At 33.2% G+C, this 17,207-nt stretch overlaps 2 protein-coding genes and 1 non-coding gene across 4 annotated transcripts; 1 reads left to right on the top strand and 2 right to left on the bottom strand.

Annotated features, from left to right (window-relative positions):
- The first annotated feature begins 3,765 nt into the window (after positions 1–3,765).
- LOC125864646 (autophagy-related protein 8C-like) lies at positions 3,766–6,411 on the top strand. Its single transcript, XM_049544672.1, has 5 exons — positions 3,766–3,917; positions 4,971–5,026; positions 5,143–5,195; positions 5,747–5,865; positions 6,137–6,411. The coding sequence occupies exons 1-5, from the start codon at positions 3,881–3,883 to the stop codon at positions 6,229–6,231; spliced, it is 360 nt and encodes a 119-aa protein (XP_049400629.1). The 5' UTR covers positions 3,766–3,880; the 3' UTR covers positions 6,232–6,411.
- A 2,390-nt stretch (positions 6,412–8,801) lies between these two features.
- On the bottom strand, positions 8,802–8,874 carry TRNAF-GAA (transfer RNA phenylalanine (anticodon GAA)). The gene has a single exon. It is a non-coding gene; the product is annotated as a tRNA-Phe (tRNA).
- Positions 8,875–9,955: 1,081 nt separating this feature from the next.
- Positions 9,956–14,380, bottom strand: LOC125864630 (uncharacterized). Of its 2 annotated transcripts, none has more exons than XM_049544656.1 (4): positions 14,018–14,380; positions 13,329–13,492; positions 12,010–12,849; positions 9,956–11,725 (listed from the first exon to the last, which is right to left on the bottom strand). In XM_049544656.1, the coding sequence occupies exons 1-4, from the start codon at positions 14,277–14,279 to the stop codon at positions 10,073–10,075; spliced, it is 2,919 nt and encodes a 972-aa protein (XP_049400613.1). In that variant the 5' UTR covers positions 14,280–14,380; the 3' UTR covers positions 9,956–10,072. The 2 variants fall into 2 exon arrangements, with proteins under 2 accessions (XP_049400613.1, XP_049400614.1); XM_049544657.1 differs by lacking the exon at positions 14,018–14,380 and adding an exon at positions 13,086–13,177.
- Between the last annotated feature and the right edge of the window lie 2,827 nt (positions 14,381–17,207).

Here is a 17,207-nt window from a genome sequence, read left to right as displayed (position 1 = left end):
TAGTGATAGTTGAACTAAACAGATGGATCATCCTAAACTCTATCAAAAATAAACATTGGGTCACAACTATACAAAAAATACAAAACGACGCAAAAGATGAAGCATACAACTCAACAAAGGGATGAACCAAACACTTACATGAATATAGAAGCTAATCAACCAAAATCGAGACTAAAAGGAGAGGAAAGAAACCACATTATTTTTCACTTCTAAGACAATAATGCTTCAGCTAGGTGATCTGAATTATTTCACTGTCCAGTTGCTATCTTTCATCGCACAAGTATCAATTCACTTCAAAGATTCATGTACAGATGAAAGCACAAATATTTACAAACTTTCAACATTCACGTACAGATCAAAAGAAATCACGTCACGTTTTTTTACTTATAGACCAAAAAAAAAAAAACAAGAACAAAAATTTCCACCACCACCAATACTCAATTGGGACCCAATTTTTCAACCTTTTTTTTCCAACCACCCTCCAATAATCATCATTGATGATAATTTGCAAATTTATTCAAGAAATCCTGTTTTTGTTAAAACAGCATCTCTTACCCTACTTAGATCTCTCCCTTTTAATGTTCTTCCAACACCTTCACACACTGAAAAAGAAGATATTTCTCTTCTATCAATCCTTTTAGCAAGCCATTCATGTGGTGGCATAACATTTTCTTCAATTTCTTCATCATCATCATCACTTCCAAAATTACTAATTTCTTTTTTTAATTTTGTACCATAAATCTTTGACCAATCAGGTATTTTTACTGGGGCGGAGTGTTGGACAATCTTGAATTCTTGAATTGAATTCTTGTTTTTTGACTTTGGAATCATCTTGGTTGAAGTTGGAATAATTAGCCTTCTTGAATTTGTGATGAACTTTGAGCTAATTTGGTTTTTTTCACCAACAATGTCATCATTATTATTGTTATTATTATTATTATAACCCCAAATGTCTTCTTCTTGAAATTCTTCATTCTTGATTGATGCCATCTTCTGAAAAAAATAAAAATTCAATCAAGTCAACCAAGTAAAAATTGAATCTTTTTTTTTCTTTCAAAAATAGAGGGATGGGGAAATTGTGGTAGCATGAAAAACACAAATTTCAATAAAAATCAAGATCGAGTCTTGAGTATGAAAAATATTGTAGTAGAATGTGCCCTTCAATAGATCTTATGTGAATTCTGATTAGTCAGACTACAAAACAGGTTCACAATATTTATGTTGTTCGAACACTATAGAAATATAATCCTCCAAAAATGCACATTTTTGGATATTTCAACACGTATTATACAACATTTTTGAAAAATTTGAACATGACGGGACATCAAGTAGAAAACCAAAATAATTAAGCAAAGACTACTTACCAGAATGTACTTTTTTTCTTCAATTGAAACGTCCAACAGAGAGAGCTTATTCCTTTAGATTTAATATATCTGCACATATAGAATAACAAATAATTTTAGCTCATAGAAAGGGGAATTAAAGAGAAAAAAATAACTAAAAAGAGATGAAATTATTATTTTCTTCAATAAAAATTTCAACAACATGAAGAAGAATTTTTTTTTCTTTACTTTAAATCCTTTGAAGAACTCTATGCATAGAGAGAGAAATATGTAAGCAATCAAGATGAGAGATAAAGACCTAAAATTTTGTCCTAGAGATGTCTTAAATAATAGACTTTATTTGTATTTTATTCATTTTTTATGTCTTGAATAAAAATTTGATGATGTGATAGGTGAAGGTTAGTAAACATGAATTTAACTCGATTTTTTTACATCGAATCGATAAATTTTGAATATTGAATATATATTATGTTGGTATTTATTTAAAGAGATATAAGAGTTTTTTAAAAATATTTACTTGAACGTCATAATAGAAAATTTATTAATGATTCATTGCATTTTGACAATAGGTTATAGGATGTCATTTTGCTATCTGTATTTGATTGGCAATGTAAATTAACTTTGAAGCCAACGCTTTTTATAATGTGTCTTGAATCGATTTTTCACATCCAAAACTCTATTTCTTATTTAATGATTAATTATGATATCGTATTTATTGATTAATTACAAATTAAAAATCCAAAATTCAAGGTGACTTTGATGAAGGTCTGATAATAACGACCTTTAATTAATTTTCTTGGCCAAAATAATCTAGTCACCCTAATTAACTTTATCTATATAGACAAACTTTCAGAAACAAAAATAATAACTAAAAAAGGTGTTTAATAATTGGTATTTCCCAAAGACCAGGAGATTCTGCTAAACGTGCATAGCACGTTCAATAGGATTTTACAAATGGCATAGTTTTATTTATTTGACTTGTAATTAATCTTAATTAAGATATTAAGTATACTTATATAAGTTGTAATAATATACAATTTAAACATATTTTTGCTCATTGTCAAAAGTCAACATCTACAATTCTACATGCAATGTTTTGGGTAGTAATGCTATATTGAATTTAAATCATTTGAAACATATATATAGATTGAATAACTGTTTGTCATATTTGATTCTAGGTAATATTAAAACTAACACATTAACTAATTTATTCGAAGAATACGTGACTCAAACAAAATTTGACAAGATTCACATAAATGATGGAGCATATGAATTAATTAAAAAAACTTTTAAATGCATATATTTGGGTACGATCATAATTATGTCTTTATGACAAATCAATAAATAAATAAATAAATAAAATACTTCAAGTGAATTTTTTTTCCTCAATTCTATTAATCATCACATTGTTGTAGTAAAATAAAAATGTTGAATACAACGATATTAAATTATTTAGTATATGAAATCGCGATCTAATAAATACACATCAAAATCTACAATATATTTGTCTTTGATTCGAAAATGAAATTTTTTATTATACAATTACTTAAATATTCCCTATTTTCCATCAATAACTTTGTTGAATGACTTCTTATTGATCAAACAAATTTAACCAGAAAATAACCCCCGTATTATAATCCGATATTATAATTTCAATATAACTCGTTCACTGATTAAATGATTAAATGAAAAATGAAAAAAAAATGCTAAAAGGAATAGTAGATCAAAACGGCATCGTCACACGAAAGTGATAAAAATGGACCCTTTTTTTCAGTTAATTGATGAGAAAATGACAAAAATGGTCTCTCATGTTTGGTAGTAAGTTCAAAAATCCCTAAAGTATGTTTTAAATAATTTTGGTTCTTTAAGTTTTCCAAAAATTAATATTTTTATTTTTTAATCAAATATTTAACGAACTTTATAGGTTAAATTTGACGAAAATTGTAAAAACTAATTAAAAGCACTAAATAAAATCTTATCAAATCTTTAAAATTACAAAAAAAAACAAAACTAAACAAACAAAAAAGGACCAGAAATAATGAAATTTGAACTTTAAAAGCTACACTAGACTCCAGAACAACAACAATGTAATTCTACAAATGAAATCTGAATATGAAGAATGTGATATGTACGATGCTTTTATCCCTACCTTATTCTACTAGACTTTAGAAAAATCAATCAAAAATAGCATAAACCACAAAACTCGTACCTTCTAATGTGAGTTCTCACTAAGCCTTTTTTCATGTTGCGTCAAATGACCGAATTTGTTAAATATTTGACAAAAATTTAAAGAACCAAAACTATTTAAAGCATAGTTTAAGGAAGTATTTTAAACCACTCCAAAACATAATGGACCATTCTTGTCATTTCCTTCACAATTGATAAAAAAGAGTTTGTGTTCGATCAAAACTCTCAATTTGACCATTTCATTGGTAAGATCCTTTTCATATTCCTCTTCTTTCAAAGTTTTTTTTCCCTTTTGCTGCAAAACCCTAATTTTACTTTGATCTCTCTCTAATTGTAGCTAATCCATCACCATGGCTAAAAGCTCCTTCAAATTGGAACACCCTCTTGGTATATTTTCATATATACCTTTCTATTTTGTGTTATTATTGTATTTTTGGCTCAAAGATTTCATTTTTAATTATTTTTTTTGGCTCTAATTTGCTTGATCCATTAGCCAATTATTTTCCTTATGCTATTTTGTGTTGTTATTTGATGGGAGGTGGAGGTGGTCAAACCATTTTTACATATTGGAAAAAAAATTACTTTTTTATTTGTTTGAGGAAAAGCCATTGGTCCTTTCCTTTTGGGATTTTGTTGTGTTTCTTTGGAATTTCATACTCCTTTGTCTCAATTTAAGCGTTTTAGTTTGAGAAATAAAGGGACACTTTTGAATCTTGAGTGTTATAATTAAAGATGTGTAGTTATTTAAATCATGTGGTCAGGTAGAATGTTGGAAGTAGTAAAATTTACTAATGTAGAAAGAGACTATTTTTGGAACGGACTAAAAAGAAAAGTAGAACACTTAAATTGGGACGGAGGGAGTAGTAGTTTACTTTGTGCAACTGGAGAGTTTAAATTTATATCTCTGCTCTGTTACATGTTTAAATTTTTCTGTAAATTTCTGATGGGCTGCTTCTAATTGTGTCTATTATGTGGGAGCGAATATTGTTGCACTTCCAATGATTTGTGAAAAATTTGGTCCAAAAGTGCCAACTGTTACTTACCGAAGGGACTAAATGGTACAAAGTGGTGTGCAAAATTAATGGGAAAACATAGCTTTTGGAATGTGCCAATGATTTTTGTACGATCAATGTAAGTACAAGAAACAATAGATAGTAACAACCTCTCTACCTTTGAGGTAGAGGTAAGGTCTGCGTACACTCCACCCACTTAGTGGGACTACTACTCTGGGTATGTAATTATGTTGTTGTTGGCATTGGACTTGTCAAGGGTACCTGTCTGTACTATGTTAGTTAAAAAAATTTGTGGCTTCTAGTTTAAAATGTATTATAGTGATTGACTACCTCATCAATCAATAAGGATCGCTTATATAAATACAGATATATCCTCTAATCTAAATTATGTTCCTGTGTTATTAATTTTGGTGGTGCATTGTTCCAGAAAGGCGACAGGCTGAAGCTGCTCGTATCAGGGAGAAGTACCCTGATAGAATACCGGTACTAATGCCATTTGATCTGTTATCTTACAATGCTCTTTTATTTTTTTCATCGTAGACATGTTGTGTGCCTTAGTTTTAATTTACATTTCATTGTTCTCTTTCTGCCATGCTTAGGTTATTGTGGAGAAGGCTGAAAGAAGTGATATTCCTGATATTGACAAGAAAAAGTTAGTCGTCTTGATATTCTTCTGTGCTTTGTCCTTTATTATGTTCACGCTCGTTATGCTTAGTTTTACTTGAGTTGCTTTTGTTCGATAATGAGTTTTTTATTTCTTGAGAGTGTTGATGTGGCTACTGTACTTTTTGAGCTACGATGTGACTGATGGAAGTTTATTTTACACCTTTGTAAAGAGTAATGGAATATCAGAAGTATTTTCTTGGGTAGCAGATCATTTGTTTAAGATTTTAAGATGTAGCAGTTATTATTTTAGCTGAAAGAGGAGTAATTTGCGCTTGGAAGGAGATATTTAGAGAACAAAATTGGCGTTATTGTCTGTTCTAAAGCATATAAATGAAATGCAAGATCTTTTAAAATATTCTTCCTTCATTTGAAAGTGGTATGCAGCAATTGAAGATATTGCTTTAAATTTGTTTTTCAAATATCAACCAATTCATGTCCAACAGCCTTTTGTGACACTTAGAGTGGAGGGGTCCGTACCCTCCTCCCCCTTGCCAAACGTTTCTGTTTTAAAATGTCTGTTAATCACAATTTTTGCAGGTACTTGGTTCCTGCTGATCTAACTGTGGGGCAATTTGTTTATGTCGTTCGTAAGAGAATAAAGCTTAGTGCTGAGAAGGCTATTTTTATCTTTGTGAAAAATATCCTTCCTCCCACAGGTAAGCAGAACCTTAGCACAATTGTCAGTATGTTTATTTTTTTCTTATCGGATAACCGAAAATCCCTGAGGGCCAGTGGTGCACGGTTCGAAACTCTGTAGATAATGCACTGCCCCTCTACCTTTATCCTCTTATATACAAGGCAGACAAATGCTTTTGTATCCGTGATGTTACTTTCTTACAACTAGACCAAGGCCCGGAGGCATAATTGTCATTATGCCTTGCTCAACTCTTTTCCTTTCTGATCGTCTTTATTTCCGACCTTTTACAGCTGCCATGATGTCCGCCATTTATGAGGAACACAAAGATGAGGACGGCTTCCTGTACATGACCTACAGTGGAGAGAATACATTTGGATCCTTCTGAAAATGCAGTCAAACTTCTCTGCCTGTGTAAATAACTCTTACTAGAAAAAACATGTAAATTCGTTCTTCTCGCGTTATCTTTCTTCTAAAAGACAGAATCTTATGTCTGTTGCGTACTTGTTTAACTTTGGTTAACATCAACTGGTTTCAAGTATATATATCTACTCTATGGAGTTACTCATTTTCCCCTCTGCTGTTGTGTGTTGTTGGTTTCTTTTCCTCATATTTTTCCCTTTATAATCTCAAATGTATTTGAACTGTGTTATACTTTTGTAGTTGCTACTGCTCTCGTCTACATTATTGTCAGCATTACTTGCTTCATTGTTGTGTTTCTTTCCCGTACTTGATTTTGATATGTTTTACTTTGAGGGTCTATCGGAAACAACTTCTCCGCCTTCACACCACCCTCTTCAGACCCCACTTGTGGGATGCATTGGATATTTTGTTGTTGTTGGGTTTTGTTATAACTGTCGAGGTCTGATACATATGCTACCGGGAGGTAGTTAGTACCAATGGAATAGTCGAGATGGACGCAAGTCAACTTGGATATCACCCATAAACAAAAACATGTATTTGAATGGAAGAAGTGTAAAATCGGACACGTTTGAGCGGTTACACTTCTCTACCATTATTTTTACCTAATTTATCGAGTTCAAGATCTATTATTTGTCCTTGTTTAAAGAAATCTTTTAAATACATATAAAATTTGAACCAAGATTATTGGGTTCAGATGAGCCCATAGTTCCATCATTACATCAGGGCTTGAGTACACCGAAACCGGGAGTACTTGTTTCTTTTTTGGAAATAGGCCGTATTGTTTCTATAGTTGCTTGGTACAAAAACTCATTTTCAATAGGAAAGAATAGCCAAACCAATTCAGCTAGCTGGTTAAACTCAAGATCTTATCGATTGACAAATTGAAGACGACCACGGTCCTAGCCTTATCAAACACCGGAGTATACTAATCAATGAACCACAAAACCAACAAATAGTTGCATTAGCACTCTTTCAAAGACATACTTGGACGAAGTATAGGTTCAATCGGATTTAGTATCTTCTTCAACAACTACAATAATAGCATATCCAATATAATTTTACAAGTGAAATTTGGAGAGAGTGGGATGCACACGATCTTACCTCTATTTTATTAAAATAGAGAGGTTATTTCCGAATGATCAGTATCTTCTATGGGATGAAAAGTCAAAATTCCTGATGCCAATATTGGAGATTTCCACTAATTATTCTAATGTTTGTCATATTTGTATTCATTATATTATATCCATGCATCTGTCCTCTATAATGCATTGGAATTTTCGCCCCTATTTCAACACACGTTTTGTAGTTACAACTAACAAATCGATTAATTATTTTTTTTGTCACAAATTATCTATCGTATTTCTTTTCTTAGGGAAAATATTACACAAACATGTCTTGTATTCATTTATTAATCTAAAGAATGAGTATACTTATTTGGTAGATCATGGCACCTATAAATTGACTATAAAAAAAATGTCATTTTCACATGGAAAATGCATATAGAAAGCTAGAACTATCCCATGCCTTTCAAATTTGTTCATATATTGTTGCATCTATCAATATATATATAGTGCTTAATTTATCATTCACCAAAAAGTACCCCAATTTTTTCATCAAAAATATATATACAGATTTTATATGTTTTATGGCTTTGTTCAATTTTAGTAGTTGTTTCTCCAAATCCTCAAGTTCAAGCAAATTGGTGTGCAATGGTGATGTTTGTGTTTTACAAGATCCCAATAAGAATAAGAATAAGCCAAAACGAAGCTTTAAGATCTCATTTCCTCTGATTTCTTTGTGTAAGTACGATAAACGGTAATGTTTGAGTCAGCTTGTGTGCAACCGCATAGATGAACAAAGGAGATTTTGGAATTTTATGGTTTTTGAATTCTAGGACGCCGAATTTGGGTGCTAGAAACCGAGTTATAATAAGATAAGTAATTGTACATGTTTCATACATTTCTTAATACATAATACTTGGGCAGAATTCTGTATTTTGACCTATACATTATATTTATATTAAGAAATTCATTATATATATATATATATTTTATTTTATTTTATTTTTATTTTTTGTTTGGATCAGCTTTGCATAGTGAGGATGCAGAAAGTAAGTTACGGATTCATAGAACTCGGTAACTTTGAGTCCAAATTTTACATTGTATTTATGTTAATAATCTTTTTGTTAAATACATATAGATAACACATTAGAATCCATTTATTAGTATTTGATCAAGGCATTATTTTAGAATCCTAGACGAATTATTATCAATGTTTATGTACACCTCGACTATTTCATTGAATATTTACTACCACCCTTAAGGAAACTTGTTGTGTAACTTTATCTACCAAGACTCTCACAAATGTGTAAAAAACCAATCATTTATGAAATTATATTGGGTGTGTTGTTGTAATTATATTGGCTTAAAAAAAGAAAATAAATTTATGAAATTTTGACAAACAAAGTGCAAATGTATGCATAAAAATATGTTTTGCACTAAAACTGAAAAGAGAAAAAAAAAATGGAAAAGAAAATGCGGTGAACGTGGATCGAACACGTGACCTTCAGATCTTCAGTCTGACGCTCTCCCAACTGAGCTATCCCCGCTATTGGAAGATAATTGCACCGCACTTCATTTATTTCTGGTGGAATTCTGTCTCACCTCCGATTAGCTTTTGACCTCTATTCCAGAGATCGGGCTTCATTTCGTAAGTGTAAGCTATATAAAGAGACATTCTATGACTATGAAGGGTAAGCAAAAAAAGGAATTTCCTTGACCCGATTCTCTATTAAATTTCACAATCAACTCCACAAATTGAATATCTTATATAGTTAATATAAGGCACCAGAAAGAAAGGCAAGCAGTAGGCCTGATTCACCAGGTTCTACCACTGCAGGGCTCAATCTAGTCAAAAGCGGAAAAGAGAGGATTTGATTTGCAAGAAAAAGTCGAATAGACTGACCTACGAGCATAAGAAAGAAGAGGAAATTGAATTATGTCGTGTGTCAATTTAGCTAAAGGTGTTCATGGTTTAATGTGCATGTTTAGTGGAAATGATTTATGGGCCTATTGAAACTCTCATTCAATCGATTCGCATCAACTGCATCATAGTTCAGCGTCTTGGAATGTTTAGACCAAAATAAATAGCTACTCTTCAAAGTGCTTCTGCAGAAAATCTCAAGATAAGCAGTTTTAGATGTTCGAACAAATAAGCTCTTAGACCGCTATAGTTGCTTTTTCCGTTTATGTATATGTAAATAGAAAGATTGGTATATGTCTCATGACAAATGCTATTTTAATTATATTATCCTTTTTATAGGAGATTGATATTATGTGACAAATTAAATCAGTAAATAAAATACGGGAGATCTTTGTACCATTATCTTCTTATATTCAAGTTGTTTGATAGGAAAATGGGTTGATCTTAAAAGTTTAATAGATTTGTTAATCACGTACACTCGCACAGTAAAGTTAAAGAGTTTAAGTATAATTATTATACAAACGATGCAAAAAGGTTCATTAAAACAATGAAGTCTATCATAAAATACTGTTAATCCGAATAATTTAGTCTGCGAACCATATAGCCCGCTGTCACATGTTAAAATTGGGCGATAGTAAATGACACAAATCCTTCACCAATTAACAAATGAAACAAGACAGGCAGAAAGCTTAAATAACAGAATGAAATAGGAGGATGAAAATCAGAATTATCTAATAGTAAATCAAGATTCAACATGGGCTTTACAATGCCCTTTACACTGCAAAGGATTCTCAGTTAATGTACCAATATTGGCAGTTACTCAACTACGTCCTAGTCGCCATTAACATTGCGCGAATTTTGGCCCTAAGATCATCTGATATCTCAGTTGATTCGGACGGCTGAGATGGGGCTCTTTGCTGGGGACTAGATACGTCGACTGAAGCTTCTCTGCTGACAGAACCTCCCAAACTTCCTCTTGATTGATCTGACACTTTGGTAAGGATCTCACCTTCTTCCAGTTCTTCTCTTTCTTTGGTACATTTCTCATTCTTACCACCCATGTCATACTGCTGCTCTTCATCATCAGAAGAGCTTGCATGCTTATGTTTGCGTTCAGGTTCATTGTCGCTAGAATGTTTAGTCCTGTGTTTGTGTCTATCTTTACTCCTATGGGAAGTTCTATGAGATCTATCAGACTCATCATCACTAGAATCCTTTGTCTTGTGTTCATGTCCGTCTCTACTGCGGTGGGAGGTTCTATGAGATCTATGTTTCTTCTTGGAATGCTTATAATCCCCCTCATCATCATCTTTCCTATTTTCACGTGAAGACCGATGACTTGAATGCTTTTTCCTTCCATGCTTATGATGTCTCTCTGCATCTCTTTGCTCATCATCATTTTCAGGGGATGAATGTCGTTTGTGGTGCTTCTTTCTTGATCGCCTATTATCTTCATCATCTTCATCCTCACCTGCATTTTCACCATCTTTGTGTCTATGACGGCGTGATCGCCTCTTTTTTCTGGATCGCTTATCATCCCTCATCTCTTCACTTTCTTCGTCTTCATCTTTTCTTGAAGAGCGGCGCTTCTTCCTGGAACGCTGCTGCTCCTCCTCCTGTCCCTCCTCTTCTTCATCCTCATCTTCGTGTATACCACCAGATCTTGACCTGTATTTCCTTCTCAATCGCCGCTCATGCTCTTCAGCAGTATGTTGCATTTCAGATTTCTCATTTTCATTCGACACATTGTTGTTATCTAATGGGGCAGTACTGCCTTCTCTCTCCACAGCAGTCAATTCTGCCAGAGCTGCACTGCCTTCTCTTTCTTTAGTAGCAACATTAACCTCTGCAACAGAACCTGATAAGGCAGATCCTTGTGGCTCCACTGACCCTCCGAGTGAATCTTTTTTGGCAGGAGCTGCTCCACCACCTTTTAACAGGGAAACAAACATCTTTGCCCTTCTCAGCCTCTCTGCTTTTAGCTTCTGCTCTTTGCTCAAGTGTGCTTCAGAGGAGTCTGCTTCACTTGCAGCTTCCGCAGCAGCAGACTTCGCAATTTCCTTCACCTTTGGAATCAAAACACTATGTCCCATCCTCCTGTCAGACTTCTGACCAACTATACTGGGCCCAGATGGAGGGACATTGAGGAAGATCGAGGTTTGGGCACCCTCACTGCTCTGACCCTGACTATCGCCGTTCTTAGATGAGCCTGAGATGATACTCAAATTGGGATTCTTAATACCTCTAGTGGCTGCCTGAAGGATAGCGGCGGCGGCAGCAGCATCCACATTCACCCCAGCCTCTTGCTCTGAAGTTCTAGTCAGAGAGTCTTGTGTTTCCTTCTTGGATTTGCCAATCACCATCTTAAACTTCTCTTTCTTATCAAATACATATGGAAGATCATACTCCGCAGACCTTAAAGAGGTAGAATCCCTTTCCTTCAAAGAAGATCTCTTTTCTGATCCATGGACTTTTGACTGCACAACAAAGAGGAGAAAGGACACAATGTTAAAGTAATTTCACACTTCTCTCCAAAGGGGAGGTAGTATAACCAGGTTCACATGCATTATCTACACCAATAATCCAGAACCAAAGAGAAAAATACTGCTAATTGTTTTTTGTGCTAATAATTAGTACAAAGAAGAAAATGCTAAGATCAAGAAACCAAAATTATGCTCAAATTTAGTTAATTAAAAAAACTTTAGCCATGTAAATGCAGAGGAACCCATATGACGTTCCCAGACAGAGAAAGAGCTTTCACCTCTTGAGCTTTCTGGAGTACTTTTAGATAGTAAGGATGATATTGGTTGGACGGAAGGAGAAATGGGAATCTCCCATGTTTACTGTCCTGTTCCATAAGAGTTGACTCAAACTGCTTCCCATTCCTCAGAATGAACTCTACTATCTTGTCAATCAATCTCTTCAGTTCAAATGGAGGCTCCACCATCGGTCCAGTCTTGGACACTGCTCCTAGACCAGAAATGTCTGTCTTTGTCTTTTCTGCTGCAGCAGAAGAACTAAAGTCACTTTCCTTCCGCATGCTACTTCTACTACCACTCTTGGAAGCACTAACCAAATTATTCTTTTTCAGTGAAGGAACATTTTCTTTATCTTTACTAGAACGAAGTGAATGAGTAGTAGAACCTTTCTCATCTGTTTCTTTCTCACCATTTTCAAATGCCTTAGAACTAGATTCAGCCCTTTCAAGTGGATGGGAAATGTTAGAGGTATCCAAGGACTCCACTTGTACACTGGAAACTCTGGATCCAGGATCATCCCCATTTGCAGGCTCCTCATCCTCCCCGAACCCATAAACAGAACCAAGCATAGATAAAGCACCTCCACCACCGTCATGTTCCTTGTGCTCATTAGAAGTCTTCGTTCCTTCACTTTGAGCATTCAAATCACTATCAGATTGTAAAAGTTCAGGATGATCAACAAGAAACCTAAAGTATGCATGAAGACCATGGTCAGGCATTAAGAACCCAAATGTTGGATTGTTTCCCTGCTTCACCCTGAGAACAATTTCTGACTGCCCACCATGTTTGCTCACAAACAGAGCAGTCCTTGCAATTATTTGATGCAATTTTTCCGTTGGTGGCTGCAAAAAGATAGAAAACCAAAGCAACAAAGACTCCATTAAAATGTAGAATTCACAATTCTGGAAAAAAATAAGCCAGAACCTTAGATACAACTGAAGCTTTAAACATATCAATCAACAAGTATGTGTGTCCATTAGTGAAAGTAAAAGAGTAATATCAAGTGATTAAGGGAAGATCCCTCTCAATTAGCAACAATTGTCCTTACAAAGAAAACTTTTCATATTCCTAATCCCACCTGCACTGCCCCTTGGTCATGCATCAAAAGGGAACAAGGTGCCTGTGAGTGGCAACCTTAGATCAAAGGAACTCCATCCCTGCTCCGAGCATCTGAAAACTTAGACACAATGAGCCTTAGAATAACATATTGTTTGGACAACTTGTAGCATTGGCCACATGGGAAAACCTCGTTAGCATGTAAACACCAATATCCAAGCTTTATGAAAACAGACCAAAAAAAGGAAGAAGAGCGCAAGCTTACCAAGCACTGAAGAAGGCTTTCAGGCACTTGAAAGGAGGGACGGAAGCCAGAGCTTTCCTGGACCTCAGAACTTTTCCTGTCAGTAAAATCATCCGTGTTTCCATATGAGAAACCCACAGCACGATAGGCAACAGCATCTGCCGACTCATCACCTTCTTCTAAATCTGAGGGAAGAAATCATAGGATCATATTCATATAATCATATTGGCATACTACCCAAGAGCAGCAGTTTCACGCAGAAGCAACAGGAAAAAGACTACAGACAGATAGAAATGATGTTAAAATAATGGTACGTGCATTGATAAGCAAGAACAATCTTACTAGTTCTGAGTTACAGATATGTATATAATAGGTCATATAGTGAAGCTAAAAAAATTGCTACAGCCGCAAGTTAGGCAGGCAGCATGCTACATTTCCACAAATATTTTATGCAAATCAACAATATATACACACGGATAGCAGAAAGAACCACTTAACAGATATTAACATCACCTAGCCACTCATCATCGTTTATCAGATTGTTAACTTCTACACATTTTATGAACAGCTTAACAGATATTAACACCAGCTAGCCAATTGTTAACTCCTAAACAGTTCTATGCTAAAATCAACATAATACATACACGAAAATTCATCCGCACCACGTTTAAACAAAAAATACAAAGGAAGGAAGGAAGAATTAAGTTTACCTGGTTCATCTGAAGGCAGAGGAAGATCGAGGTAACGTTCATGATCGAGCTCGAGCTGAATTGAAGCATCAACGAGATTAGACGAAGAAGAAGAGTGAGATCGACGCCGGGAAGGTGGAGGAGCGGAGAGAAGGTGGCGAACATCGTAACGATCAATCTGGAGAGAGTTCCAATCGACAAGCGCATCGCCGGAGTTGACAAATGCCGCCAGGGAGTCGTCGTCGAAGAAGAGGGCATGGCGGCCGACCACCTCTAGATCCATCGGACACCGAATCGCCCTTAATCTCTCTACGGTCTCCGATAGGAATTGAGTGAGAAACCCTAGAGAATTAGGAACTCTTTGGTGAATTGGGAATTGAGATTTGAGTTTACCTCTAGTGGATTGGACCGGTTGATTTAGGCAAGTGGGTCAGGTGTTGGGCCAGTGTCTACTTAAGACAACTTTTACAAAAGAAATCAAACTAAATAGTGATGTTCGGGTCAACTTACTATCTCAACTAAGATAGAATTATTTTTTAGAAATAGCAAACGTAATAAGCATAATAAGGTTTTATAGCTATAGTTTTGATTACTGTGTTCCATAGTAATAGTTCTATTTGCTATGGAGGTTGCGGTTTGTATATTTCGCTTGCGATTATGCAAATAGGGTAAGTATATACAATTTTTGTATTTATACATTTAGGATTTATCAGAAACTCTATTTGTATATTTTGTTTGCCAACATACAAACATGGTAATTTAATATGATTTTACATAAATCGTATACAAATAGTTAGGGTAAGCATATACAAAATTCTGGATGTATACAATCAGAAAACGAATTATACAAATCAAGTGAATTATACAAATCAGGTGAATAGCAAGAATTGTGGAAACTGTAGCTGCGAATTACAATTTTCTTAAACTGTACCTATTATAGGCTAAATATTTGATATTCTGCATAATTTTCTCTATAAAGAATTTATTGTATTCCTTCATTTCAATTTGTTTGACCTACTTCTTTTTTTGTCTTGTTTTGTAAAAAAAAAATTTACATAATTAGTCTTATTTTAACAACTCTTTAGTTTCAACTTTCCACACAAGATTAAAAGACATTTGATATATTTTTTATTTTGAACTATAAGATTCAAAAATATTATTTACCACAAAATACATGTTATTACTTACCGTAGCATGAATGTCATATGAAATCATTTATTCAGATCTGCGTAAAATCTCTAAATGGGATCTTCTTTATTACATTTAATAGGGTGAAAATTTAATATATGACATTTATTAGACTAATATTTTCAAGTTATAGCAGTAGAATTAAACTTTCAAGTTGTAACATTAAAAAATTCAGGTTCTAACAATTTATTAAAAAAAAAGTTGTTTTTAATAATTGAAAATATTTGTTTTAAAAAAAATTAAAATAAAACGTTTCTGGAATAAAAAAAAAGATAAAAACTAGAAATAGGGGTGTTAATTAGATTTGAAATGATTGAAGATAATTATTAATTAGCATGAATTAAGGAAATTCAAACTAATTAAGAATATTCAATTTCCTTAATTCACTCTAATTTATTAAATTTAATTAAAATTCTGATTTAATCCAAAAAAAATTTCTCCCACGTTTCTCTCTTCGATTTTCTTCCAGAAATCTTGTCACTGTCGACTAATTGAAGTTTTTTTTTTAAAAAAAATCTTGATTTTGTTGTGATAGACGACTGCGTATCAATATTAATTAGATATGGTGGAAGATGGGATCCTTCATGTTAGTATTTGTTATTGTTTATAATTTGTTTTTGTATTTCAGTGAAATGAAAAAAAAAACAACAACAATGAAACTGTAAATCACATTATGTGATTTTGTTTTTGTAAATCGTCACTATAGTTAATTTTTCAGTTTTTTTGTATAAACAAGACATTTTGTTCATAATACGTATTAATTTTTGTGAAACTGTAATATTAGTGACTGTGTTGGTAAGTTTTTGTTTTTTTTTTTGTTTTTTGGTTATTTTGTATAATGTCAAAACGTTGATTTCGTGAAAAATTAGCGCAATATATGAATGATTTGAGCATAAATGTATAGCATATAAATATGTTTATTGTTGTAGATTGGGTTCGTAGATTAAGATTATAATATTGAATATTATTTTTTTTCCTAAAAATATAAATTAAATGTATAGTTTTGAATGAATTTGGTATGAAAGTGTGTTCAGTAATGTTTAAAAAAAGTTATTTAGAATTTTGAAGAAATGTATGAAAAGGTTTTAAAGTTGGTATAAAATTTGAAATTTTATTGTTTATATAAGTTATGTCAATTGTGTATAAATTTGGTATGAGTGATGATTGTTTATATGAAATATGCATTAAGTGGGTATGAAATGTGAAATTTTATTTTTTTTGAAATCCATTTTGTAGAATATTGTCTGAATGATATTTGTATGAAAAGATAATGACAAGTGTGTATAGTTTTGTTGTTATTATAATGAATTTTGTGGATGAAATTTATATGTTCTTTGGATGACTAATTGTTATTTTTTTTTTTAATGAAACAGGGAAATATGTTGATTTTCAAATGAAGGGGATTATATATGAATCTTCTAGTCTTTATAGTGGTCTAGTAAGTGCGATAACATCGCAGCTTATGATAGATGGTGATATTAATGATATAGAGATAAAATATATAGTTAGTGATCGATGTTCACTTCTTAGTATCCACAATGACCCATGGGAAGTTGACATATTGACCGGTCTCAACCAAATCAAAATACAATTTAGGAATGGTTGTTTTGGAGGGCTTTGAAGCAGTCAAAAATGAAGTAATGAAGTACATAATGCCAATTTTTAAGCGATATTCAGCCTCAAAAAAGTTAGCATGTTTAAACTTATTGAAGAAGTCTAACTTAGGGACTTTGGTCATTTCCCCAAAATATTTTAGGATAAGTCTATTGGGATAGACGGATCTGATAAAAAATCATTAAGTAGTCCACATTTAAGACCAGTTATCGACTTATCGCTGTGAATTCCTTGATTCCAAAACGTAATTTTGTATTGTTTATTTTCACAACAAACATGTCGTCTCTGACATTTTCAAATTCAAGAATCATCAAATGCCGCAATAGTTGACATTGAATCTTTATGTTGTGCATGTTATAAAATACACGAAAAGGTGTTTTTTCCAAAAATTGTTGAAACCTCTCTTGCC

Source organism: Solanum stenotomum, chromosome 5, assembly GCF_019186545.1.
Source record: "Solanum stenotomum isolate F172 chromosome 5, ASM1918654v1, whole genome shotgun sequence".
NCBI lineage: Eukaryota > Viridiplantae > Streptophyta > Magnoliopsida > Solanales > Solanaceae > Solanum > Solanum stenotomum.
The sequence above is the reverse complement of the archived record's forward strand: the minus strand, read 5'-3'. Positions and strand labels throughout refer to the sequence as shown.

Coding starts and splice junctions, on each gene's coding strand:
- LOC125864646 (XM_049544672.1), top strand. CDS start 3,881: ATGGCTAAAAGCTCCTTCAAATTGGAACACCCTCTTG. Junction 5,196..5,746: donor CCTGATATTGACAAGAAAAA/GTTAGTCGTCTT, acceptor CAATTTTTGCAG/GTACTTGGTTCCTGCTGATC. Junction 5,866..6,136: donor AAATATCCTTCCTCCCACAG/GTAAGCAGAACC, acceptor GACCTTTTACAG/CTGCCATGATGTCCGCCATT.
- LOC125864630 (XM_049544656.1), bottom strand. CDS start 14,279: ATGGATCTAGAGGTGGTCGGCCGCCATGCCCTCTTCTTCGACGACGAC. Junction 13,493..14,017: donor TCTGCCTTCAGATGAACCAG/GTAAACTTAATT, acceptor TTCTTCCCTCAG/ATTTAGAAGAAGGTGATGAG. Junction 12,850..13,328: donor AAAGCCTTCTTCAGTGCTTG/GTAAGCTTGCGC, acceptor ATCTTTTTGCAG/CCACCAACGGAAAAATTGCA.